General features: G+C 44.6%; 2 protein-coding genes and 1 long non-coding RNA gene across 5 annotated transcripts in view; 2 read left to right on the top strand and 1 right to left on the bottom strand.

The window, feature by feature from the left end:
* The window catches only part of LOC309342385, a 37,385-nt gene extending 19,125 nt beyond the window's left edge, over nucleotides 1-18,260 (bottom strand). Inside the window, exons 1-2 of one of the 3 annotated variants that reach the window (XR_014156757.1) lie at nucleotides 18,131-18,260; nucleotides 16,196-16,258 (exon numbers count right to left, since the gene is read on the bottom strand). This is a non-coding gene — a long non-coding RNA (uncharacterized lncRNA). Of the gene's footprint in view, nucleotides 1-16,195; nucleotides 16,408-17,977; nucleotides 18,100-18,130 lie in introns of those variants that run through there. The other 2 variants (XR_014156758.1, XR_014156759.1) reach the window with 2 other exon arrangements.
* Nucleotides 855-13,087, top strand: LAMP3 (lysosomal associated membrane protein 3). The gene is made up of 6 exons (XM_081862674.1): nucleotides 855-1,204; nucleotides 2,907-3,676; nucleotides 5,204-5,326; nucleotides 7,738-7,795; nucleotides 10,402-10,569; nucleotides 12,514-13,087. The coding sequence occupies exons 1-6, from the start codon at nucleotides 1,153-1,155 to the stop codon at nucleotides 12,651-12,653; spliced, it is 1,311 nt and encodes a 436-aa protein (XP_081718800.1). The 5' UTR covers nucleotides 855-1,152; the 3' UTR covers nucleotides 12,654-13,087.
* A 104-nt stretch (nucleotides 18,261-18,364) lies between the features above and the next one.
* MCCC1 (methylcrotonyl-CoA carboxylase subunit 1) overlaps nucleotides 18,365-25,911 on the top strand; it is a 30,186-nt gene continuing 22,639 nt past the window's right edge. Inside the window, exon 1 of the mRNA XM_081862414.1 lies at nucleotides 18,365-18,507. Coding sequence (XP_081718540.1) covers nucleotides 18,443-18,507 — 65 coding nt within the window. The 5' untranslated portion in view covers nucleotides 18,365-18,442. The remainder of the gene's footprint in view (nucleotides 18,508-25,911) is intronic.

Here is a 25,911-nt window from a genome sequence, read left to right as displayed (position 1 = left end):
ATCATGACTTAGGGTGCTTCCAGATGACCTGTTTATTGAGAATTTTTCCTGCTTTGTTTAGTGGGAGATTAGACAATATTGGCTATTTAATTAGCATTCATTCTCACTGTTTGCAAGGAGGTTAGATGATGTCACTTCAAAACAAGTGTTGCCCCCCATTTTCCCAGTGCATTTTCCCAACTCCTTATCACAAAAGGCCCAGTGTTTGGGGTGAAGTTTGTTGTGCGAAACCTCCCAGTCAATTATCATTGCACAACCTGAATTTGCCAGTATGTGATTGAGTCCCGCCCCAAAATAGCTACAGGTCTAGCCTTCTTCCACTCCATTCCTGATGACCTCCTCCCAATTGCAAAAGTCGCTGAATATAAAGTGTGCAATACCACTTTAAACAATCATGCTTTCCCCCAAAGAATTCTGGGAGTTGTAGTTCATTAAGTGTGCTAAGAGCTATGAGGAGACCCCGCTATTCCCCTCACAGAGCTACAACTGATTGCAGTCAATCCCTCTTCCCATGGGACTCTGGGAACTGTAGTTCTGTGAGTGGAAAAGGGGTCTTCTAACACAGTGTTCCCCAACCTTGGGCCTCCAGCTGTTTTTGGACTATAATTCCCATCATCCTTGACTACTGGTCTTGCTAGGGAGGGATGATGGGAGTTGTAGTCCAAAAACAGCTGGAGGCCCATGGTTGGGGAACACTGTTCTAACAAACAACTTTCAGCACTCCTAGTGAACTACAGCTCCCATGATTCTTGTAGGTAGGTCAGGACTGTTTAAAGTGCTATCACAGTGTTTTAAATGCATGATGTGAATGCAGCCCAAGGCACGTCAGGGAGAATTAAAATGCACTGGGCGGAGAACAATGCTAATCTTGCTTCCACTTTCAGCTCCACCAATGTTCTTCAAGCACTTTCTCAATGGTTCAAGGATGCTTCCCCACAATCCATTCTTGCTTTGCATGTAACATTCCAGTTCTTGTGCTGGACTTCCCCTTTGCTCGGAGCTTTTTGCAAGAGAACAACAAACTTCTTGTCTCCCAGAGGAGGCATGCTAGGCTGGTTGTAGGGAAGAAGAAGAAGAAGAAAGAAGAAGCAACACGTACAAAGGTTCCTTGGGGCATCTGATCCGTGAATATTACTCTTTAATTCCTTCACCATGAGCTGGGAGAAGAACCTGTTTGTGGAACTCCTCCTGGTTGCAGCTGGCGGTGAGTAGATCAGTATACCCAGTTATCACTGTACTGTATTGTGTGTTGCTTTGTTGCAGGGATGCAACAGACTCTCTAGCTCTTCTTTGCCTTTAATAGCTGTGTTAAGAGAGATAGTGTTTTCTACAGGTACAGCTTGTTATGCAGGACTAGGGAAAGCCTGTACAGGGTCATCTGGTGACAAGATCCACTCCCCACAACCACCTTTGAGCTTTTCTGCCATTAACCTTCCTTGCAGCCCTGAATCAGGTGTGGCAAAGCTTTGACTCTCCAGATGTTGTTGGACTGTAACTTCCATAATCTTTGGCTATGCTGGCTGGGGTTTGTGGGAGCTGTAGTTCAGAAACATCAGGAGGGACCAAAGTTCCCCAGCCCTGCCCTAAACAAGGCATGTACAAAGAGGCTTTAGAAAGTAGCTGCATGGGGTTGTTTACTGCAGTGTTTTTGATAGAAAATCTAAGTTTCTGGGTGGTTTGGTCTACTAAAGAAGCCTAAATATGAGCACACCTCAGTTGTGTTTTCTGTTTTGTACCAAATACACATGTTAAAGATAAATACAGAGAGAGTATCAGGCTACTGCAAGGTTACAAAATACTGTGGAAATATCCCAGAAATCAAATGTAGAAGAATGGATGCATAGGATTTGCAAGGCAATCTTGCCCATTTTGTCAGACTCCATGACAAAAGGTTCCATGGGAAAAGAATACAGTAGTTCTTTTTAGATCTAACTGGCAATTTTATTCTACTTAAACATTGGAAATGCCGAGGTGTTTATGGTCCTGAGTTCAATCAGCAGAACGTTGTTGATAAAAATGCTTGATCCAACCTAAGCTAACTACTTTCCAGTCCTATTGATTTTAGTGGAAGAGTTAAGTACTGTACATGTGCATCTTTTGCCTCCTGGAGTCAGTTTTCTTCTACCTATCAGCAGATCCTTTGCAGGGCTGCAAGTTCCTTATGTGGGGAGTGATATTAGGTTTCATAGATAAATGTGTCTATTTCCCTTGAGACAGACAGGACTCATACATACTTCTGCTTGCCCCATTGCTTTCTCCTGGGGAAACCTGCTGTTCACCGTTGCATTGGAACAAACATCAATGGCTTTATCTGCAGATTGGTGGGACAAATGAAAAGCCACTCAGACCCATGCCTAGAAAGTCGGAAACCTATTGGACTTTCTAGGCATGGGGCAAGTGGGAAATGTGGATGAGCCCTAAGAGCAACGCATTTGAGGAGGAAAGGTGTACAGGTCATCACTGCTAGGTCTGGGCGATATCTGGTTTTCAACATCACGATATATCCCCAGCTAAACATTGCAATGTACTATATAGCACGACGTCTGAAGTAAAGATAGAGCTACTTTTCAATTTTGTGATGTATTACCAGCTATATATCACAATAGCTGAAATAAGGATGAAGCTATGCAAAGGCATTGGCTGGCTTCACGGTTTTTCCCACGTGGTGATGGTTGCATAGCACACGTGCACAAACGTACATCATAATTTGCAATATATTGCCAGGTCAAAAATTATGAAACCGATATCATGATATGGACTTGAGACTGGTTTCGGATGATATATCGCCCAGCCCTACTCACTTCCCATGTCTCTGTCTTTTCAGAGACATGACTCGAGCTGAGAGATGCTTAGAATGGAAGGGATTTTTGGAAACGAGATTAAACTTACTCTCTGCTTGTTTGCAGCTATTTTATCCTGCAGTGGAGAGGTGCAGGTTGAAGCAACTCCACAGCCCATTTCAGTCTTGCAGAGAGCCAATCAAACGATCACGACTCTTCCATACAGTCATTCAGAATTTTCAGTCACACAGATAGGCAAGCAATCTGTACAAGGGGCTACCCAGAGAACCCAGTCAGTGTCAGCATTACCTGAAGATACTAAGATGGTAAAAGCAGATTCTATACCACCAGCCAAACAAGTTTCAGTCCACAAACAGGCAAACACAGCAGCCACTCCTCTAGAGGCAGCTGCAAACCCCACAAGTCCAACCAGTCAAGCTGCAAGTCGCAGAGTGACTAAAACTACAGTTGTTGCCAGGAGCAGAGCTGTGCTATCTGAAACGCAAACTGATGAAGCTGGAATCCACGGAGCTGTAAAAACGACAGCAGCTGATCAGAGGACAGCTTCACAACCTGCAGCCCCAAACAGCTGGAACACTGCAGCTCCTGCTTTACCAGCGAAGGCAGGAAATGCAAAGAAGACTGTAGCTAGAACAAGTGACAAGTGCATCACACAACATGTGCCAGCCGGAACGCCAAGAGCAAACAGTACAGCCCACAGCAAGATGTCATCTGGGCATAAAGCCACTGTTCCTGAGCCAACAGCCCCAGTTGGGCCAACCCTCACACCCAAACCATCGCCAGCTACAACGGGGGCTTACAGTGTTTTTAATGGAACTGCTGAGTGTATTAAAGCATCAGTTGGTTTGACAATGATAGCTAAAAATGGAAAAACAGTAAGCTGCAGCTTCCCCCTTTCCCATTATTCCCCCCCATGTTTTTTTTTTTCATTCAAAAGATCAAAACAATCAGTTAATTCCAGGAATTGTGATTCTGAGTTCCAAAAGCTGTTTCAGAAAAGCCTTAGGTTTGCATCTATAGCATGGGTAGTATCTCTTGCCGCCATGCAGTCAGCGCAAGGATTACTGTTCATGCAATGGAACTTCTCCCTTTGCCTTAACAACAACTACTACTAATTTCTTAATTGTACCCTGCCCATCTGACTGGGTTGCCCCAGCCACTCTGGGCAGCTTCCAAGATATATAAAAACATAATAAAACATTAAACATTAAAAAGCTTACCTATACAGGGCTGCCTTCAGATGTCTTCTTCTAAAGGTTATTTAATTACTCATCTCCTTGACATCTGATGGGAGGGCATGAACCCCCAGAGCAGATTCAGGGGGTGAGCGGGGGGGGGGGAGAGATGGAGGAGATTCATTGCAAGAACCCTTGCGCTAATGGAACAAGTGACTTACTGCTACTTAGTGATACATGCCTTCCCCCCCCCCCAAATAATTACAGGAACTGTAGTTTACACCTCACAGCGCTACAATTCCCATCACCCAGGACTCTTTTGGAGGAAGCTATGTGCTTTAAATGTATTTGAATTGATTCAGTTCATACCCCAGGAGCCCAGGGCAGCAAACAAACAATTAAAAGATCTTAAAAGCAATTCCAGTGCAGATGCAGACTGGGAATGATCTCAACTTAAAAAATCTTGGTGAAAGAGGAAGGACAACAAAGACAGTGCCTAATATTCATGGGGAGGGGATTCCATAGGATAGATGCCACAACTTTGAAGGGATGGTTCCTATACTGTGTGCAGTGGACCTCCTGGCAAGAGGGTATCTTCAAGGTGCCCTCACCTGTAGAGTGCAGTGACCAGGTATATAACTAGGTACCTGAGGGGTGAGACAACCTTTCAGGTGTTCTGGTGCCAGGCTGTATTGGGTTTCATATACCAAAAGAAGTATCTTGAATTAAGCTCCATAGCTGATTGGCAGCCAGTGAATGCTGCGGATGTGACCAAACTCTGACGTAAGTTATTGGTCGGACATAGCACTAAATCAGGACAAGGGAGGTATGTGGAGGAGGTATTGGGAAAGGGGTGTGTGTGAACCTGTAGCTCACTTCTTCGTCCCCATTAATGACCAGCAGCGCCAGCCCACTCAGATGGGGAGTGTTAAGAAGGGACTGTGCAAGAACCATTCCAACCTGAGCTATGTGATGGGTATAAGAAAAGGCTCCTAGAGGTGCTGCTGGAAGCAAGTGTCGTTGAAATAGATAGGACTTCTAATAGTTAGCAAGGGACTATAACTGTCATCATCCCTGACCATTGGCTGTGCTGGGTGGGACTGATGGGACTTGAGAGCCCCCCAACATTTGAGTGGGTGGGCAGGTGCACAGGTTAGCCACCCCTGTTTTAGAAAGAAAGCATGTGTCGGGCTGTGTTGGGATTCATGCGCCGTTTCCCTTTTACAGAACAACCTAGAATACTTCAATATCAACCCAAACACCACGCGTACAGTTGGAATGTGTGGGGTTTGGGTGTCCACTCTGAGAATCTCATTTGAAGGTGGCTTCATACGTTTTACTTTCACCAAGGTAAGCATTTCACCAGATGTTGTTTTGAGGGGAGTGAGGAGAGGATCCCAGAACGTTGGGAATTTTCCTTGAAGAAAGTGATTTGACATTTGGCTTTGGCTCGGTTTCAGTGGTCGAGCATGAATTTTACCTTAGTTCAGTAGGCTAGTTTCTACACATGCTCACCCTTATTTTTTCGGGAAGTTTTTAACGTTGGCCTACTAATAACTTCTGGTTTGTGCATTTAAAGTGGATTAAAAAGCTTTCTCGGCCACACTGGAGCAGCAAATCCACTTCAAAAGCAAAGCAAAGAAATGGAAATGCAGCTTAAGTAGGAAAATGCATTGAGAAATATGGGGTAAGCAAATGATTCACGAGAAGCTATGTAAATACCCTGCAGGCAAATTGGGATGAAAGAAGCAAGAGGGATGTTTATTGTTGTACAACTGCCCGTTAAACATGTCAGGGGATGTGTGTGCTCTGTTTTCTCAACAGGGGACATGTGAGAACTCCTCGTTTGGAAGGGCCCTTTGCCAAACCAAACCAACACCCTAGTTGTCAAACAAAGACCCAATTTTAAGTGTTTGCTCTGGCTGCTCTAAAGAGAGCGGTGTTGTTTAACTGAAGTAAGAGCCTTAGAAACTGTTGTGTCGTTGAGAGCCACATCACAGAGTGGCTTCAGTGAAGATGCCGAGGTAAAATTTTGAGTTGGCCACCCCAAGCAACACCCTCCAGAAGCAACACAACTATTGGTGCAGCATTGCACAATACAGCCTTCTCTTTAAGATAAGCATTCAGAGGCTGTTGAGTTTGAACCTGCTCTTTGAAATATTTGCAGGCATGAATTCGGCTGCCAGATTCCCAGTGTGTGTGTGTGTGTGTTTGCCTTTCAGAAACTATTACAGAGGCCTTATTCTGATCAGTTAGATGTGGTTTTGTACAAAGTGTGCCTTCCATTAATATGACACATGCATAACCTGAGATCAGGTGTTGTGTGCTACACAAATTGGATTGTGAAGTGTGTGGGAGGGAGAAGCTGTGTACATGCTATACCTTTAAAGCGTATTTGAAGCACATTTCCCCCCCTCATGTTTATTAAGCATTGTTGGGAACTATAACTCTATGAGGGGAAAACTCATGCTGCCGAACTTTTTCAGATCAAAAACCAGGATGCACGTCTCCCAGGGCACATTCCAAGGGAGTTACTTAAGCTGCGTGGCAATCTCACCCTGAAAAAAACACTTTTGGGGGGTGCCATCTTGCAAGGTGCCCAAAAGGCCCTTTTGGAGTGGGGACAAGAACGCATGAGGTCACTTTGGCTGGGGAAACCCAGATGGGTGGAGTATAAATAAAAATAAAAACTTTTTCCGGGACACTTGGTGGGTATGAAAACAGCAGTGCTTAGAATTCTTTGAGGTAAAGAACGTGCTTCAAATGTGTTTTAAAGTTACAGTGTAGACACAGCCAGAGAGAAAAAATGAAAGTGTCTAGCCTGCTTTGGGAATGCTCAGAAATGGCTTTCAGGAAGCTTCCAGAACAGGAATGGGGAACTTCAGGCCTGGGAACCAAATACAGCCAGCCTTCCAGCGCTCTGTTGGGCCCTTGGGACTTTCCCCGGGCCACTTCCCTCACCAGCCATGCCCTCTGACTGCTTTCGCCTTGGCAAGGATGGAGGATGGGGAGACAGTGTGTGGTAGAAAGGTCAGGCTTTTCTGTGGCTCAGAGTAGCCTACTGCACGTAGGTTAAGAGTCATATCCGTTGCCTCTGGCCTCACCCGCCACTGAAATGTGGCCCTCAGAAGATTCCCCATGAGGAAGGTTGCAACAGTTGGCCTTGGTAATAAACATTGCTAAATGAAAAATATTCTGATGTACCCTGGAGTCCTCAGGAGAGTGCTTACCCCTCTTGTACCCTGGAACCTCTTGGATGTCACAAGAAATACCAAATTTGCCGGGTGTCTGAAGCATTTCCCCTTGCTTTACCTAATGGTAGGGCCAGCACTGACTTGGAGGCTTTGTTATTATATGGGCAAAGGTTCCAGTTCTAAATGTTTTGCTCTAAAGTGCCCGAGGAGCATGGCTACATCCCTGCTGCAGGTACCATGTGGATCAAGGAACTGCTTTTACAGACATGTACATCGTACTTCCCAACTACAGAGCATGAATCGAACACTCCAGTCCTCTATGAAGGGCAAATACACTTCGCAAGCAGCTAGCACAAAAGAAAGCTCCCTTCTGTTGTATTAGAGGAGGATATGTGGCCTGAAAAAAATAGGAAAAGGTTTTAGTTGGTTTCCACTGAACTCCCTCTATCTGCCCTTGGTCATGAACCTTCTATGCATCTTCTTGTGTTTTCTAAATTGTAAGCAGTGATATTGAATAAAACTATGCTTGCTTCCTTCCTCCCCCACCTTTCTTTTTTTCTTCCCCAGAGTGGAGAAGTGTACTATGTCAGTGTGATTGAAGCTTCTTTAACTGTACCATCTGAGGGTAAGTGACATGGTGATTCTTCCCCTGCCTTTGAACAATTACGAAATCTTGAAGCTTCTCTTAAGAGTCAAGGCAATGGGTCACGCAGAGCCACCAAAACTCATAGCTGGCATTTGAGTAGCATGTAAAGGAAGTTGTCTTTTCAGCACTTTACTGTGTGCATTGATTTAAGATGTGCTGGGGAAGAATCAAGCTTTCAGTTTCATTTTCTCTCAGCTTCTATTTTCTCTAGCCTTCAGTTTGACATGTTTCCAAATCAATTTGCATTTTTTTTTTTAAATAAATCATGAAAATTTGCATGCAATTTGCTTACATTTCTCTTAATATACACATTTTTGTGCACTAAACTGAACACATATTTCCAAGCAATTTTCCCTAATATTATGCTCCGCCCCCCCCCAAAAAATTATATTGGGTGGTATTCGGCTAAATTTTATCCAGCTGCTGACATGCATCTGTCTTGAGAGACAATGGAGTGTGCCTCTGGGGGTGAAGTTAAACCACTAGAGGATCACAACGCCTGCTGTGGCTCAGGAGCATAGCATGGGCAGGGGCTGCCAGGGTGATGGCCCTGGGCGCATTTTTCTGGGGGGTGCTGCTCACGCCACCCTACCAGCCCTGTGCCACTTTGCAAAGCTAGGATCAAAGAGTGTATGGCTGCTGTGTCCTTTGTAAGCCACCCTCCCCAAGCCACTTTGCAAGGCTGAGATGATACGGTGGGAGCTGGGCTGGCAATATAGGATCCCTTAGCCCTCCGTGCCCTGCTCACCCACCCCAGGCACCAGCTAAACATGCTCCACCACTGCTGGGGCTGCAGAGACTGGTAACATGTAACTACTTCCTCCTGCATTGACCCTTCTGCTGTGTGGGTCATTCCACGTCAGTTCAACATGGCCATGCCACCCACCATCTTGGATTTTGATGAAACTTGGTGTACACCCTTCCCTTATGGTTGAAAGACACTTAATTTTTTCCCCTCTATCACAAACGGTTTTGATTTTATAGCACTTCAAAGTTTCATGAAATCTGTGTTTCTGCCCCTCTTGAGATCCTCGGCCTTGTGTACATTTTATTTTATTTTTCCTCCATAACCAATGATCAGATCTCTTTGAAATTTTACACAGCTCAATAACATGATGAGGATTTCAGGAAAAAATACACCAGCGCTCAAAAGATTTTATAAATGCCTTAAAAATGTATAAATGTAGTTTTTTGGGTGGAGGCAAGAGGCACCCTCTTAGACGGTGGAGCGGGCTGAAGCTGCGTACCTTGCATTATGTATGTAATGAGTTTGTGGGAGAAGTGAGATTGCATTTAAGGATTCCTGGGTCAAGACTTTCCTTCTTGCCACCACACTGCACTTTTTCTGGATTGCACTTCTGAGGCTTATTTTATGAGGATAAAAAAATGCACTCATGGTCACCTTAGGTGTACTCAAAGTCAGTGGAACTTGAGCATACATTTTGAGTACTTCTTAAAGTACTGACTTCAAAGAAGCCGACTCTCTGCAGAAATTAGAATTGTAGCAGGCTGTTCTTTTCCTGAATAAGAGTCAGCTGAATAATAGCAACACATGAAACCCCCCTCCAATCCTGGGAACTGTAGTATACCTCTCACAAAGCTATAATCCCCAGTACCCTTAAGAAACCAGTTCTCAGAAGTCATGTGCTTTAAATGTATAGTGTGTGCGCAGAGCTAGTTTGACTCTAGTTCTGCAGAAATTTGCACAAATGTCTAATGACCAGGTGGAACAGGCATTATAGGAGACAGCTCCAGAAGAGGAACCAAGAGAAAGCTGGTCTTAGCAGAGCCGGTGGAGGGTCCTCACTGTCTTGTCTGCTGTGGTCAGGTGGAACTAGTGCTATGGAAACAGTTCTGGGACTGGAGGAGATGGATGGACCTGTAGCCTGCCGTATGTGGAACATATTTGCCTTACACCATCAGGCATCCAGTTCTAAGTAGAAACGGGTGGCAGACTGGCTGGCCAGTTGGCAGGTAAACAGTCTTATGATAATGAGGATTTGTATGGTGGCTTTGGGTCGCTCATGGGGGTTATCTCAGCCCCTGAACAGATCTGAGGTCTTAGTGTTTGCATTTGAACTGCCTGCAATCATAGCTGTCAACTTTCAGATTTGAAAATAAGGGATCAGCAGCCTCACCTGTCCTGGGGCCAGTCTACGGGATATCTAACAATCCAGGATAGCAGCGGAAAGCAGCGGGAAATGGCGCTGGAATAAGGGAATTTCCCGCAAAAAAAGGGAAGGTCGACAGCTATGCCTGCAATCCATCCTCTAAGCAGCATACCTAACAGCAAACCGAACAGGGGAACATGCTTGATCTATAGCGGGGTTTCCCAAACTTAAGTCAACAGCTGTTTTTGGACTGCAACTCCCACCATTCCTAGCTAGTAGGAGCAGTGGTCGGGGATGATGTGAACTGTAGTCTAAAACCAGCTGGAGACCCAAGTTTGGGAAATCCTGAGTTATAAGATCACAGCTCAAGCTATGCAGCGCCTTCTGCACATCAGTTGGTGACCCTTCATTCAAGGAAAGATTTTGCCTCCAACAGCACCATTTGTCGTTTCTTTTTATTTCTGTATTCTTCAGGTGTGCTGTACAGTGGAATTAAAAGCGACCAGCTCTTTTCAGTGCCTTTAGGGAATTGCTTCAAGTGCCTCAGCATGCAAACCATAGAGATGTCCGACAACCTTCAACTCCTGCTTTCCAGCTCTCAACTTCAAGCCTTTAATATCGTTGGCAACCAGTTTGGGAAAGGTTGGTAGCAGTGCTTGTCACTGGACCTGTGTTGAGGCACTCCTCGTTCAGTTGATTTAAACACACCACTGTGAGCAAGTCCAGGCCAGTAGCATGTTTTTTAAACAGCTAGACACTCCTGTTGCAATCAACATTGTGTGAAGCATGGTTCAGTTTCAAGTTATTATCAAGGACTTTCTCTCAAAAAACATATGAAATGCAGGCTCAGGTAGTATTCCTTGCTTTCATTTGTAGCTTAACTGGAATAGCTAGTTTGTTCATTTCACCAGCAAGCACATAGCAACCCGTGAGACTGTGGCAGATGGCAGCTCCTTCCCACGGCAATTGACAATTGCATGGGGATTGCAGGTAACCTGAATGCATGAAAGGGGATTCCACTTGCTATTCCCAGCCAATGTACCTTCGGCCAATGGTCTGAACAAAACCAGTATGCATGCAACTGTGGGTGCAATCTGTGACCCTGCCTTTTATGTGTGGGATTCCCAGCTGCACAGAGAGATGTGCCATTCACACGTTGCAATTTATAAGCATAACCCACACCTTCAGTTGAACAAGTGAGGACCAAGAAGGTGGGATCCAGATCCTCATACCCACACGATGGCTGATAGGAAATGTTCAGTTCACATTTCTGCACTCAGCTTGTAAATTTCCGTTTAGTCCTCCTGAAAATTCATCAACATTCTAGTGTGCGTATCTCGGCACATTCACACTATTACGCAGCTTTGCCCAACATACATCTTTGCAATTCATGTAATGAATTGTGTTTGTTATTTTCACATACTTGTGCATTATTCTCAGTGATGTGGGGGTGGATAGTTCTTTGGGGAAGTGCAGGCTCAGAGATGACTGACTCATGAGATTTCAATTCGGTGATCATTGACAAGCTCTAGCTCAGATCTGACCATGATGCTGGTGTCTTGGCCTGCACCGAACACCTCTGCCTCCAATACTGTTGGTCCAGCTACCTCAATGACCGTTCCTTGTTGCAGTCAGAGTCCAGGCTGTTGCTCAGGGTGGGGTTCGTGGCACAATATTGTAGACATGTGAAGACTTGGCAGAGGAGTTTCAGTCCAAAGAGTCTTCCCCTCCACTCTTGCTTACTGACATCCTTTTAACTGGGGATGCCAGGGATTGAACCCAGAAAGGTCAACCCCTGGGCCATAGCTTCTCCCAAATGGATTGGGGAGCGACTGTCAATTAAAGTATTTAGTATCAGATAAGAGGAACCAATATGTAAGGCATTCAGGTAGAGGGAAAGCATACATCTAGATGTGCAGAGAGAGACCCAAGCTGTCTCCCCACACTGACAAGATTCAGGGGCAGACTTTGGTAATCTTTCATAATATAATGCCCTGTGTGAGGCCAAAATCTGGCGTCCCCCAATGGACCTTCTCAGTTATGAATCTTCTCAATTTTGCGCCCCCTCGGCTCAGCGCCCTGTGCAAAGGAACTGCCCATCCTCCCTAAATCCGGCACTGCCAGACTGAAAAAAGTTTTAAAGCTCTCCATTGAACCAGACTGGCCTGCCAGCATCATCTGACTTCCCAGGCCAAGAGGATTCTGAGTCTCTTGTAAATTCCTAGCCAAAATGAACTGTAATTCCCAGTGCCTGATCCACAGAAATCCCAGTTTGCAGCCCTGCCATGCCCAATATAATGGTTTGAAATGGACTATAGATTGATGGCTCAATCCCTCATTAAAGCTAGGAAAAGTTCCAACCTACCTCACAACAAGTAACTTTTTTAAAAAAAGTTGCCTTCCATGAGCATTGGGGAGAGGATATGCTATGCATCAAGAAATTAAAACTGACCAAAATGGCAGCTCTACAGACAGTGCTCGTGGGTTTTTGTATAATTATCAGTAGCTGTATTTTACTGAGCAAGAAACTGATGAAAGCATATGATAATTGTGTAATATGCCATAACATCCTGATTTTTATTGCAGAGGAAGAATGTGCTCTTGACAGAAACAAGAGATTAATTCCAGTTACCGTGGGCCTCAGTCTCGCAGGATTATTTGTCATTGTCTTTGCCACCTGTGCGATTTACAGAAAAAGGCGCACCTCAAGCTATGAACGAATCTAAACCACTTCATTTAAAGATCTGTGCAGCAGCGAGTGGAAAGGTTGTAGATAATGGAACGCTCTGCTTCTGCCTACTTATTTGATTGTGGCAACTACAATTGTAAACTGTTTGTGTTGTGTATTCACTTGTGTGCACTTGAAAACTGACACTATTATGTTGTTATTTCTATATTCATAACTTGCCTTTCTGCTTAGACAAGAGCAGTTACATATATATAGGGCTACGACCTTTAAGGAGGACGCAGAGTTTTACCATATTTTTTCAGGTTTCCATCTTCAAAAAAGCATTTTCCCTTCTCTCATACAACAGTGAATGCTTCCATTCTATCTTGTCTCATCTATAAACTAAGGGTGTATGCTTTTTGCTTCAAACTATGGTTGTTTTTACTCATATGCAAATATAATTAAATTAATAAATTAAACAACTAAAATTTCTTTAATTGTGTCCTATCCCTAATAAGAATAATCTCTTTTTCTCTATCTTTCACACATACAGAAACATATACACATCTCTGTCTTAGGCCAGAGTGGATCTGGGAGAGCCAGAACAGAAAATGGTCCAAGGAGTCCAGTTTTTACACCCTTCTGGACAAAGGCCTCAAAATAAAATTCTAGCACAGCTTTGATTAAGGAGGTGCCACTCCCCATGTCCTAAAGCTAGTATGGACTCATGTAGCCAGAGTGATGGGAATTTGTTTTGGTGGATGCAGGTGGTAGCATTTATTATTCAGATAGTTTGATTAGATATAGATTTGAGCAATGTAAAGACATGCAACTATTTTTGGAATGCAATGATTGCATTGTGAAATCCTGTGTATATGATTTGCAACATCACTTCCACTGCGGTGACTCATTTAACACTTTCCCATCGAGTCTCCTGAAGCCTCTTTACCAAGAGAACCAAACAAAAGCCATTCTTATAATCATACATGCAAGACATAGTAGGGTGGAGTGCCTCCCAGGTTCGTAAGTCCCACAACATTACATGGAGCCACTGGCAGAAGAACAGGAGTGCGGAGGGAGCGGACCGCAACTGGCACCACTATTCCAGTAGGGTGCCATTGTGGCGCACCCCCCCCCCCGGACACGCGCCGCCTACCCCCTTCACGCACTGGGTGCCACGACCCCACAGGCAGTGCGTCACGCCCCCAGAACGTGCACCATGCCCTTGCGGGTCGCGCGCCACACCCTTGCAGGAGGCATACCACGCCCCTGGGGTGCACGCCACGCCCCCTGGGGCACCAGCCACGCCCCCACCTGCTCTTCACCCCCGGCAGTGGAGCATGCAGTTTCGCCACTGCTTGGAGCTTCCCAAAATGGTACATGGAGACTCCTCAGCTTTCTCTGGCCCTGGGAGCAGATCCTGTCTCCAGGCAACTGTAAGGGTTTGTCAGGGGTCATGCCATTTGGGCCCAAGAAAAGGCACACCAGGTTAGCCTCACAATTTTAACACTGAAGCAACCTTGCCAAAGAGTTCCCTCCCACCCCTAAAAGTGTTTTGATAGATATGATTTCCGTAGAGGAAAAACAATTACTGCTACTTGTGAAGAGTAGCATAGTATCTGCTTTACTATTACAGTGGTGCCTCGCAAGACGAAAAGAATCCGTTCCGCGAGTCTCTTCGTCTTGCGGTTTTTTTTGTCTTGCGAAGCAACCCTATTAGCGGCTTAGCAGATTAGCGCTATTAGCGGCTTAGCGGCAAAGCGGCTATTAGCGGCTTAGAAAAAGGGGGGGGAGCGAAAAAAATCGCAAGACTCGCAAGATGTTTTCGTCTTGCGAAGCAAGTCCATAGGGAAATTCGTCTTGCGAAGCGCCTTGAAAAACGGAAAACCCTTTCGTCTAGCGGGTTTTTCGTCTTGCGAGGCATTCGTCTTGCGGGGCAACACTGTACAGGAGTCATGAAAGTGCTATAAAATGTTACCATTGTGGGGAGGGGCATAATGACAAGAATATATTTTTTAAAATAATTGAAGTCATTAGGCCTTAACTGATGCTTCAACGCCTTCCACATGTGCTGTGTCAGCAAGATTTGGGGCGTCACATGGCAAAACGGTCTGTGCTTTCCCAAACCCACATTCCCAGCATGTTCGCACTCCTGTCTCAGCGACGTCTACGTTGGCTTGGTCATTTCTACAGAATAAAGATGGCATGATCCCCAAGGATGTGCTCTAGGGGGAGCTGGCTTCAGGCACCAGACCAGCTCCGCACTACAAATATGTAAATGTGGCATGAAGGCTGCCAACATCAACCTTGCTGTGTGGGAAACCCTTTCGGAGGACCACAGTGCCTGGAGTCAGACAGTCAGGTTGAGCATCCACAGCAGCGACCACAGGAGGAATGGCCACTGGGAGGAGCGCAGAGAGAAGAAATGCCATGGGGTACCTGCATCAGCAGAACTGTGCGCCTTCATCTGCCCCAGCTACAACAAAACATGTCCCTCTCATATCGGTCTCTACAGCCACAGCAGGCGCTGCAACCTTCCAACGGTTTGACTTCACTCCCAAATGTGCACTCCTCCATTGTCTCCAGAGAGAGACGAATGTAAACAACTGACGTTATGTAACCCTATTTATATAAAAGGTCATTGGGGTTTTGTTTTTTAGGGTTGCAAGGATCTCATCAACTGGGACATTCCTAAATTCTTCACAGCTTTCCCCGCCCTCAGCTGTTTATAGTGTCTTCTTGTTTGGAATCTTGGCTTCCACATGATCATATGTCTCACAAGGGATGCATTTTCTATGGTGATTGCTTCAAATGCAAACCATCAGTTTATGAAGAAGCCCTGCTGATAACTAAACAATTTCAGAAAAAGGAATGATAGAGGAATTAACCTTACTAGATATTGTAGACAAGCTGTATGTAAAATGTGAAAATGCTAACTCCTCCCTCCCTTATGTGCCTAATTAAGATGGCACCACCAGTGTATTCATTACATTACCACCAGTGTATTCAATACATTTAATGTATTTTTAATCTTTGTTGGAAGCCGCCCAGAGTGGCTGGGGAAACCCAGCCAGATGGGTGGGGTACAAATAATAAATTATTATTATTATTATTATTATTATTATTATTATTATTATTATAACAGAGTAACGAGCAAAAAGAACAGGTCTCCACCCTGAGAAGATTACAATCTAAAATTCAACAGAGTGGCTATTTACAATTACAGGTGCCACATAATACTCATTTGATACTTTAGTGTGGCAGCAGCTACTCTTTGGAACTCCCTGCCTCCTGACATTGCCATCAAGTGCTCCTACGGAAGGAAGGGTAGGATGTAAATTCAATAAAAGCTGAGGCTTTTGCTCCTTAGCTGTGAAGATACATGGCAAAATTGCATGTCACAGTACTTAATCAATTATCACTTAAGTGTATGATAAAGAAGGCAGTGTCCTGTGACTCTTGTCTGACTGAAGCATAATAAATGCATTATACAGTTTATTTCTGATTTTGGGTTAAGTTGCAGAGCCAATAATTTTGACAAAAACATGATTCAGAGGTCATCCTTGGAACACTGTTTTTGTTTATAAGAGAAATGCTTACCAAAATTGGTGGAGTCCTTTCCCTTGATCCCTCCTTTCTCTGAAGGTAGAATATTCTCCATTCCTGTAGCAATATGTCAAATTTATTTTGGCATTTGAGACATTTTACATGCATGCAAATATTCAGCCCCATTAAGAGGACTACTAATTCCCATACATAGGGGGAGAAAATAGTTTCCTAATCACACTAAAATATGTGTCCTCCTAATGTCAGTAAAAGGGACGCAGGTGGCGCTGTGGGTGAAAGCCTCAGCGCCTAGGACTTGCCGATCGAAAGGTCGGTGGTTCGAATCCCTGCGGCGGGGTGCGCTCCTGCTGTTCGGTCCCAGTGCCTGCCAACCTAGCAGTTCGAAAGCACCTCTGGGTGCAAGTAGATAAATAGGGACCGCTTACCAGCGGGAAGGTAAACGGCGTTTCCGTGTGCAGCTCTGGCTCGCCAGAGCAGCGATGTCACGCTGGCCACGTGACCCGGAAGTGTCTCCGGACAGCGCTGGCCCCTGGCCTCTTGAGTGAGATGGGCGCACAACCCCAGAGTCTGTCAAGACTGGCCCGTACGGGCAGGGGTACCTTTACCTTTACCTTTAATGTCAGTAAAAACTCCTATTTATTGGCTCATTAAACAACAACAACGCTGTCTCGTTTGTTTTTTTAATTAAAGCTTAATGAGAACAAATTCTTGTGATGATTCACATTCTTAAGCTGCATATTGTTGTTTTCTAATCTAAATAGACAAGTAACTTCTACACACGTTAAATGCTATTTAGCAACCTCTTTTTCAACAAAACTCAGCATTGCTTTCCAAGACTGCTAAATGATTACATAGGTTGCCACCTAGTGTACAGAAGCACATATTACCCAGGCCCCAAGGAGTAATACTGTATTGAACTTGATCTGGCTCTCTGGAACAATCCATGAACACTCAGTCACACCTACAGAATGGGGATAATTGGCAAAGTTTTTGTTGGTTTGCATTTTGGTTTGCATTTTGGGCAAACCTTGTCTAGTACGGTGCTTCCCTGTTTCTGCAATGCTCTCCCCAGAGAGGCTCATCTGGTGCCTTCGTTGCATATATTTATCCGCCAAGAAAAAACATTCCTATTCTTCTATATATCTCCTATATAAGTAGAAGCACAGAAATTTCTTTTCACAAAAAATAAAAATAAAAATATGCACAGGTTGCCTCAAATAAATATTGATAAACTATATTTTAATTCTCTTTCTTTTTCTTTCAAGTGCTCTGTGTTTCTGCCCATTGTCCTGTTGCCTTTGCATTCCTTTGCTTCTGTGGAATCGGGTAGATTAACGGCCTGCCCAATTAAAAATTTATTTTTAAAAATATTGAATGTATACACTGCCCTCCATCCGAAGATTGCGGGAATTGTACTCTTCGCAAATGATACAACAGGGTACGTACTTGGTTTTGACTGATAAACTTGTACAAGGCTGGGATGTGTGGGGAAACCAGGAAACATAGTTTGATGCTGACTAGCTTATAGTATTTTTCTTTTGTTAACAATCACTGGAAGGAACCCCCACCCTGCCCTGTAACTCATCTTTTCAGCTTGGTTATTTAACATGCTGCTATTATTTTCTGCTTTATACACATCATGACTATCTATCTATCTATCTATCTATGCTGCCTTATATACATTATGTCTATATCTATATGCGCGATTTTAGCTGTTCTTATTTTCATCTGTGAGCTGTCTTGAGTCCCCGACAGGTAATTTATATGTGTTATAAATACATATAGAATAATTATCATCTTCATTTCGCTTTGTACCTGGTGACCAAGACCCATTATTTGTTGTTTTGCGTTGTTTCATATTATTCTTACTATAACTTCTATATAGAAGGCTCGCTGGTAGATATATATATATATTTCACATTATTATTATTATTATTATTATTATTATTATTATTATTTAAAAAACACCACTTGCAGACAAATAACAAGTGTTCGTGTTTCTGAGGTGGCCACACGCAGCAGCTCTCTGCTTTTCCCCTCAGAGAGGCGACAGCCCTTCGCCCTCTCGCCACCTCAACCTGAGGCGGGAAGGGAAGAATTCGTGCCCTCGGCCGGGCGAAGGGCGCTCCCACTTCCCGCGTCCTCCTCCTCCTCCTCCTCCTGGGGCCGCCATGCCCGGCCTCCTCCCGGGCCCTCCTGATAGGCCCCTCCGCCTCCTCCGCCGCCGCCGCCGCGGCCCAGCCTCCCGTCCCCGCCCAGCCCCCCTCCCTCTCAGCAGCCATGGCGGCCTCTGCTCTGGCGGCGGCGGAGTGGCGTCTCCAGGCCCTGCGGGGGCTGCAGTGCCCGTGAGTGCGGCTGGGCCCCGGCAGGGAGGACGGGGCGCGCAGCGGGAGAGGAAGAAGGGAGGCCCCGCAGGAATGGACGGGCAAGGCCGACGCCTCGGGGCCTGGTCGTGGGTGCGGGGCGGAGGGGAAGCTGAGCAGCAGCAGCAGCATCCCTCGCCCTCCCCGCTTTTCCTTCAGGGAAAGGGACGAGGCTTCACCCCGGGGCTTGGCGGCCTCTGAGCATGTGCAGAGTGCATTTTTATCCTCCAATCCGCAATAACAAGCAGGACACTCCCGCAAATGTCTTTCGTCCTAGGCAGAGTAGAGCAGGGATACTTCCACTGTTAATTTCCACTAAGTTGCTGGGTTGGTATTTGGGGGGGGGTTATGTTTGTGTGCGAGGGGAATGTGAACTCTTAATAATAATAATAATAATAATAATAATAATAATATTTTATTATTTATCTGCCTGGGTTTCCCCAGCCACTCTGGGCAGCTTCCAGCAAAATAATAAAATACAATAGTTCATCAAATATTCTGAAAACAGTGCTCGCATTTAATAAGAAGCAGCTCTGGCTCCTTCAGATCTTCCAGATCTTGAAATAAATACAGGTGTGCCAGGGCCAGATTTCACCTGACCAGCTGGCAGCTTGAAAGGGCATTGGAGGAATGTGTGTATGTTGTCGGGGAGGAAGCAAGATCTGTTTTTCTCAGGCAAAGTCAAAACAAAATAAAAAAATTCCTTCCAGTAGCACCTTAAAAACCAACTGAGTTAGTTCTAGGTATGAGCTTTCGTGTGCATGCACACTTCTTCAGATACACTGAAACAGAAGTCACCGGACCTTTCTATATAGTGAGAAGGTGGGGAGGGGTATTACTCAGAAGGGTGGTGGGAATGGGTGATTGGCAGATAGCTGCGATGAGCCTGTTGACGACTCTTAACGACTGCAATAGGTCTAACAGGAAAAAGCAAGGGGTGAGAAGGTGAAAAATGGCTTTGTCATGTATAATGAGATAAGAATCCAATGTCTTTATTCAAACCAGGTCTCTCCATAGTTTTAAGTTTGGTGATAAGTTGCAATTCAGCAGCTTCTCTTTCCAGTCTATTTCTGAAATTCCTTTGTAATAGAACAGCTACTTTGAGATCTTGTATAGAATGTCCTGGGAGATTGAAGTGTTCTCCTACTGGTTTTTCTGTCTTGTGGTTCCTGATGTCGGATTTATGTCCATTTATTCTTTGGCGTAAGGTCTGGCCTGTTTGTCCAATATAGAGAGCTGAAGGACACTGTTGGCATTTTATGGCATACACAATGTTAGACGATGAGCAATTAAATAGTCCCGAGATGGTATGTGTGATGTTGTTGGGGCCAGTAATGGTGTTGTCCGGGTGTATGTGGCAGCAAAGTTGGCATCTGGGTTTATTGCAGGCTCTGGTGCCAGTGTCCGTGTTAAGTCTGGTTATAGTATTATTGTGGGTTAGGAGTTGTTTAAGATTGGGGGGCTGTCTGGAGGCAATGAAAGGTCTTCCTCCCAGAGCTTGAGAAAGAGAACTGTCATTGTCCAGGAGAGGTTGTAGATCTCTGATGATGCGTTGTACTGTTTTAACTTGGGAGCTGTATGTGATGACTAGAGGTGTTCTGTTATTTTCTTTTTTGGGTCTGTCTTGCAGCAAGTTCTCTCTGGGTATCAGTCTGGCTCTGTTGATCTGTTGTCTAACTTCATCTGCTGGGTATTTTAGTTCTAAAAAGGTTTGCTGTAGATCTCTTAGGTGAGAGTCTCTGTCTGTAGAATTGGAGCAGATGCGGCTGTAACGTAGTGCCTGGCTATATACAATGGACTGTTTGGTATGTTTGGGATGGTAGCTAGAGGCATGTAGATATGTTTGTCGGTCAGTTGGTTTACGGTATAAGGTGGTGTCTATGCGCCCATCCTGTATTTTTATAGTAGTGTCCAAAAAATGTATTTCTTGCATAGATTGATTCATTGTTAGGTTGATGGTGGGGTGAAAATCATTGAATTTCTGGTGGAAGGTGTCCAGGGTCTGTTGACCATGTGTCCAGATGATAAAAATATCATCAATGTATCGCAGGTACAAGAGAGGTTTGAGTGGGTAGGAGTTTAGGAAACGTTGTTCTAAATCCGCCATGAAGATGTTGGCATACTGTGGGGCCATGCGGGTGCCCATTGCTGTGCCGCTGATCTGAAGGAACAGGTCATCACCGAATTTGAAGTTGTTGTGGGTAAGGACAAATTGGCAGAGTTTGGTAGCAAAGTCCGCTGTGGTTTTATCTGAAATGGTATTCCTTATAGCTTGTAAACCATCGTTGTGTGGGATATTGGTATACAGAGATTCCACATCCATAGTAGCTAGTATAGTATTGTTGGGAAGATTATTTAAAGATTGTATTTTCCTCAGAAAATCTGTGGTGTCACGTACATAGCTGGGAGCACTGATGGCATATGGTTTCAGAACAGAGTCCATATAACCGGAGACACCCACTGTAATAGTGCCAATACCTGAAATGATGGGGCGTCCTGGATTTCCTGGTTTGTGTATTTTAGGTAGAAGATAGAAAGTTCCTGGTCGAGGTTCTGTTGGTGTGTTTGTGAGGATCTGTTCTTGGATGTGTGGGGGTAGCTCCTTAACAATCTTGTTCAGTTCTTTTTTGTATTCTTGTGTGGGGTCTGAGTCCAATTTTATGTAAAAGGCGGTATTGGAAAGTTGTCTGTGAGCCTCCTGAATGTAGTCAGTTTTGTTCATGATGACGACCGCTCCACCTTTGTCCGCTTCTTTAATTATAATGTCTGGGTTGTCTCTGAGATTATCTATGGCTCTCCTTTCGGCATGGTTTAGATTTTGTTGTAAGCGATGGTGTTTTCTGGTCACATCTGTTTGGATTCTGTGGCGGAAGCAGTCAATGTACAAGTCCAGTGTGGTGTTGCGTCCATCAGGAGGGGTCCATGTGGAGTCCCTTTTTGTGTAACACTTTTTCGGTGGTGGTTGGTGGTCAGTGTTCTGTTGGGAGGGTGGTTGTTGTTCTGCAGTGGGTTGTGAAGTTGTTGCTTGTTCTGCTTTGTCTTGTTGTTGTGTGTGTTGAAAATACTCCTTCAGGCGTAAACGGCGGAAAAATGCTTCCAAGTCCCCACAGAACTGAATCATGTCTGGGGATTTGGCAGGGCAGAATGACAGTCCACGTGAAAGGACTGATTCCTCAGCTGGGCTGAGTGCTTGCTGTGAGAGATTGACAATATTGTTGATCTTGTTTTGATTAGTAGCCTGTAGGTTGGAAAGGTTAGAGAGTTTCTTGTTTTTCTGTTTTTTCAGTAGCTCCAGTTGAGAGTGGTAAATGTTCTGTTTTTCCTTTTGGAACTCTTGCCAAGCTTGGTGGTTCCTGATAGAGTTGTCCAATACAACTCTATTGTATTGGACAACTCTATCAGGAACCACCCAGCTTGGCAAGAGTTCCAAAAGGAAAAACAGAACATTTACCACTCTCAACTGGAGCTACTGAAAAAACAGAAAAACAAGAAACTCTCTAACCTTTCCAACCTACAGGCTACTAATCAAAACAAGATCAACAATATTGTCAATCTCTCACAGCAAGCACTCAGCCCAGCTGAGGAATCAGTCCTTTCACGTGGACTGTCATTCTGCCCTGCCAAATCCCCAGACATGATTCAGTTCTGTGGGGACTTGGAAGCATTTTTCCGCCGTTTACGCCTGAAGGAGTATTTTCAACACACACAACAACAAGACAAAGCAGAACAAGCAACAACTTCACAACCCACTGCAGAACAACAACCACCCTCCCAACAGAACACTGACCACCAACCACCACCGAAAAAGTGTTACACAAAAAGGGACTCCACATGGACCCCTCCTGATGGACGCAACACCACACTGGACTTGTACATTGACTGCTTCCGCCACAGAATCCAAACAGATGTGACCAGAAAACACCATCGCTTACAACAAAATCTAAACCATGCCGAAAGGAGAGCCATAGATAATCTCAGAGACAACCCAGACATTATAATTAAAGAAGCGGACAAAGGTGGAGCGGTCGTCATCATGAACAAAACTGACTACATTCAGGAGGCTCACAGACAACTTTCCAATACCGCCTTTTACATAAAATTGGACTCAGACCCCACACAAGAATACAAAAAAGAACTGAACAAGATTGTTAAGGAGCTACCCCCACACATCCAAGAACAGATCCTCACAAACACACCAACAGAACCTCGACCAGGAACTTTCTATCTTCTACCTAAAATACACAAACCAGGAAATCCAGGACGCCCCATCATTTCAGGTATTGGCACTATTACAGTGGGTGTCTCCGGTTATATGGACTCTGTTCTGAAACCATATGCCATCAGTGCTCCCAGCTATGTACGTGACACCACAGATTTTCTGAGGAAAATACAATCTTTAAATAATCTTCCCAACAATACTATACTAGCTACTATGGATGTGGAATCTCTGTATACCAATATCCCACACAACGATGGTTTACAAGCTATAAGGAATACCATTTCAGATAAAACCACAGCGGACTTTGCTACCAAACTCTGCCAATTTGTCCTTACCCACAACAACTTCAAATTCGGTGATGACCTGTTCCTTCAGATCAGCGGCACAGCAATGGGCACCCGCATGGCCCCACAGTATGCCAACATCTTCATGGCGGATTTAGAACAACGTTTCCTAAACTCCTACCCACTCAAACCTCTCTTGTACCTGCGATACATTGATGATATTTTTATCATCTGGACACATGGTCAACAGACCCTGGACACCTTCCACCAGAAATTCAATGATTTTCACCCCACCATCAACCTAACAATGAATCAATCTATGCAAGAAATACATTTTTTGGACACTACTATAAAAATACAGGATGGGCGCATAGACACCACCTTATACCGTAAACCAACTGACCGACAAACATATCTACATGCCTCTAGCTACCATCCCAAACATACCAAACAGTCCATTGTATATAGCCAGGCACTACGTTACAGCCGCATCTGCTCCAATTCTACAGACAGAGACTCTCACCTAAGAGATCTACAGCAAACCTTTTTAGAACTAAAATACCCAGCAGATGAAGTTAGACAACAGATCAACAGAGCCAGACTGATACCCAGAGAGAACTTGCTGCAAGACAGACCCAAAAAAGAAAATAACAGAACACCTCTAGTCATCACATACAGCTCCCAAGTTAAAACAGTACAACGCATCATCAGAGATCTACAACCTCTCCTGGACAATGACAGTTCTCTTTCTCAAGCTCTGGGAGGAAGACCTTTCATTGCCTCCAGACAGCCCCCCAATCTTAAACAACTCCTAACCCACAATAATACTATAACCAGACTTAACACGGACACTGGCACCAGAGCCTGCAATAAACCCAGATGCCAACTTTGCTGCCACATACACCCGGACAACACCATTACTGGCCCCAACAACATCACACATACCATCTCGGGACTATTTAATTGCTCATCGTCTAACATTGTGTATGCCATAAAATGCCAACAGTGTCCTTCAGCTCTCTATATTGGACAAACAGGCCAGACCTTACGCCAAAGAATAAATGGACATAAATCCGACATCAGGAACCACAAGACAGAAAAACCAGTAGGAGAACACTTCAATCTCCCAGGACATTCTATACAAGATCTCAAAGTAGCTGTTCTATTACAAAGGAATTTCAGAAATAGACTGGAAAGAGAAGCTGCTGAATTGCAACTTATCACCAAACTTAAAACTATGGAGAGACCTGGTTTGAATAAAGACATTGGATTCTTATCTCATTATACATGACAAAGCCATTTTTCACCTTCTCACCCCTTGCTTTTTCCTGTTAGACCTATTGCAGTCGTTAAGAGTCGTCAACAGGCTCATCGCAGCTATCTGCCAATCACCCATTCCCACCACCCTTCTGAGTAATACCCCTCCCCACCTTCTCACTATATAGAAAGGTCCGGTGACTTCTGTTTCAGTGTATCTGAAGAAGTGTGCATGCACACGAAAGCTCATACCTAGAACTAACTCAGTTGGTCTTTAAGGTGCTACTGGAAGGAATTTTTTTATTTTGTTTTGACCATGGCAGACCAACACGGCTACCTATCTGTCTCAGGCAAAGTGTTACTCAAGAAGTAGTGGAGGGAAATGTTTGAAAACTGAAGAACGACTACTATAGATAGATAGAAGAGGATTTACCCTACTTGACTATTTTGCGGACAGGTTATAACAGGCATAGGCAAACTGAGTCCTCCAGATGTTTTTGGGATTACAACTCCCATCATCCCTAGCTAACAGGACCAGTGGTCAGGGGTGATGGGAATTGTAGTCTTAAAACATCTGGAGGGCCAAGTTTGCCTATGCCTGGGTTATAACAATGTATAAAAGCCATAGCAGGAATTGGTAATTGAACAGGTGATGTGTAGGGGGGAGAAGGGATGAATGTATTTTGAAATGATAGTTGGAAAAGTTATTTTCCTGGGAGCAGCAAAGGAAGGGGGACATCTGGGGTGGGCAGGAAGTCAACTTTTAAATTTGTAGTTACAGATAGGTAGCCGTGTTGGTCTGCCATAGTCAAAACAAAAAATTCCTTACAGTAGCACCTTAAAGACCAACTAAGTTAGTTCTAGGTATGAGCTTTCGTGTGCATGCACACGAAAGCTCATACCTAGAACTAACTTAGTTGGTCTTTAAGGTGCTACTGGAAGGAATTTTTTGTTTTAAATTTCTATTTCATTTGGTGACAATTTGTTAAAAATTATGGAATATCAATAAAAAATAATTGGCAAAAAATATAGAAGAGCATTGCTTTGTGGCGGCAGTGTTACTTATGCGATATAAGCGGTTTGCGTGTGGAAAACCATGCTCCGCCATAGGGTCCCTTCGATGCCACAAAGCATTGCTGCCAACAAGTGGGTTAAGTTTTTGTGTTTTTGTCTGCAGAGGCTGGCTTGCATGGGAAACTGTTGCACGAGGCTGGCACAGCTGCATGGAGCAGCTGGAAGAGGGGTGGTGGTGTTTGGACAAAATGGACCTTAGGGCTGTACTCTTAGGTTGCTGGATCGGCATGGGTAAACAGTTCCCGCCATCTGTAAAGAGAGCCAAGCAAATTCCTGCATTGCAGGGGGCTGGACTACAGGACCCTTGGTGGTCCCTTCCCACTCTACAATTCCATGATTCTATATACTCTTCAAGGACACAATGGGGGAGCTTTTGTGGGATCAGGCCAGAGGCCCATCCAGTCCCACCATTGTGTCCTTACAGTAGCCAGCCAGGTGCCTATGAGAAGCCCACAAGCAACATGAGCACAACAGCGCTCTTCACACCTGCCATTCCCAGCAATCAGTCAGAGGTTTACTGCCTCCAACAGTGGAGGTAGAAGGTAGCTATTG

This window comes from Podarcis erhardii (assembly GCF_964252035.2).
Source record: "Podarcis erhardii genome assembly, chromosome: 5".
NCBI classification, from domain to species: domain Eukaryota; kingdom Metazoa; phylum Chordata; class Lepidosauria; order Squamata; family Lacertidae; genus Podarcis; species Podarcis erhardii.
Note: the sequence above shows the minus strand (reverse complement) of the source record. Positions and strands in the feature narration are given on the sequence as shown.

Bases quoted from the DNA above. Each gene is read 5' to 3' on its own strand.
- LAMP3 (XM_081862674.1), top strand. From the start codon at position 1,153: ATGAGCTGGGAGAAGAACCTGTTTGTGGAACTCCTCCTGGTTGCAGCT. The intron at 1,205-2,906 runs GTGAGTAGATCA...GCTTGTTTGCAG, and splicing joins CCTCCTGGTTGCAGCTGGCG to CTATTTTATCCTGCAGTGGA. The intron at 3,677-5,203 runs GTAAGCTGCAGC...TCCCTTTTACAG, and splicing joins TAGCTAAAAATGGAAAAACA to AACAACCTAGAATACTTCAA.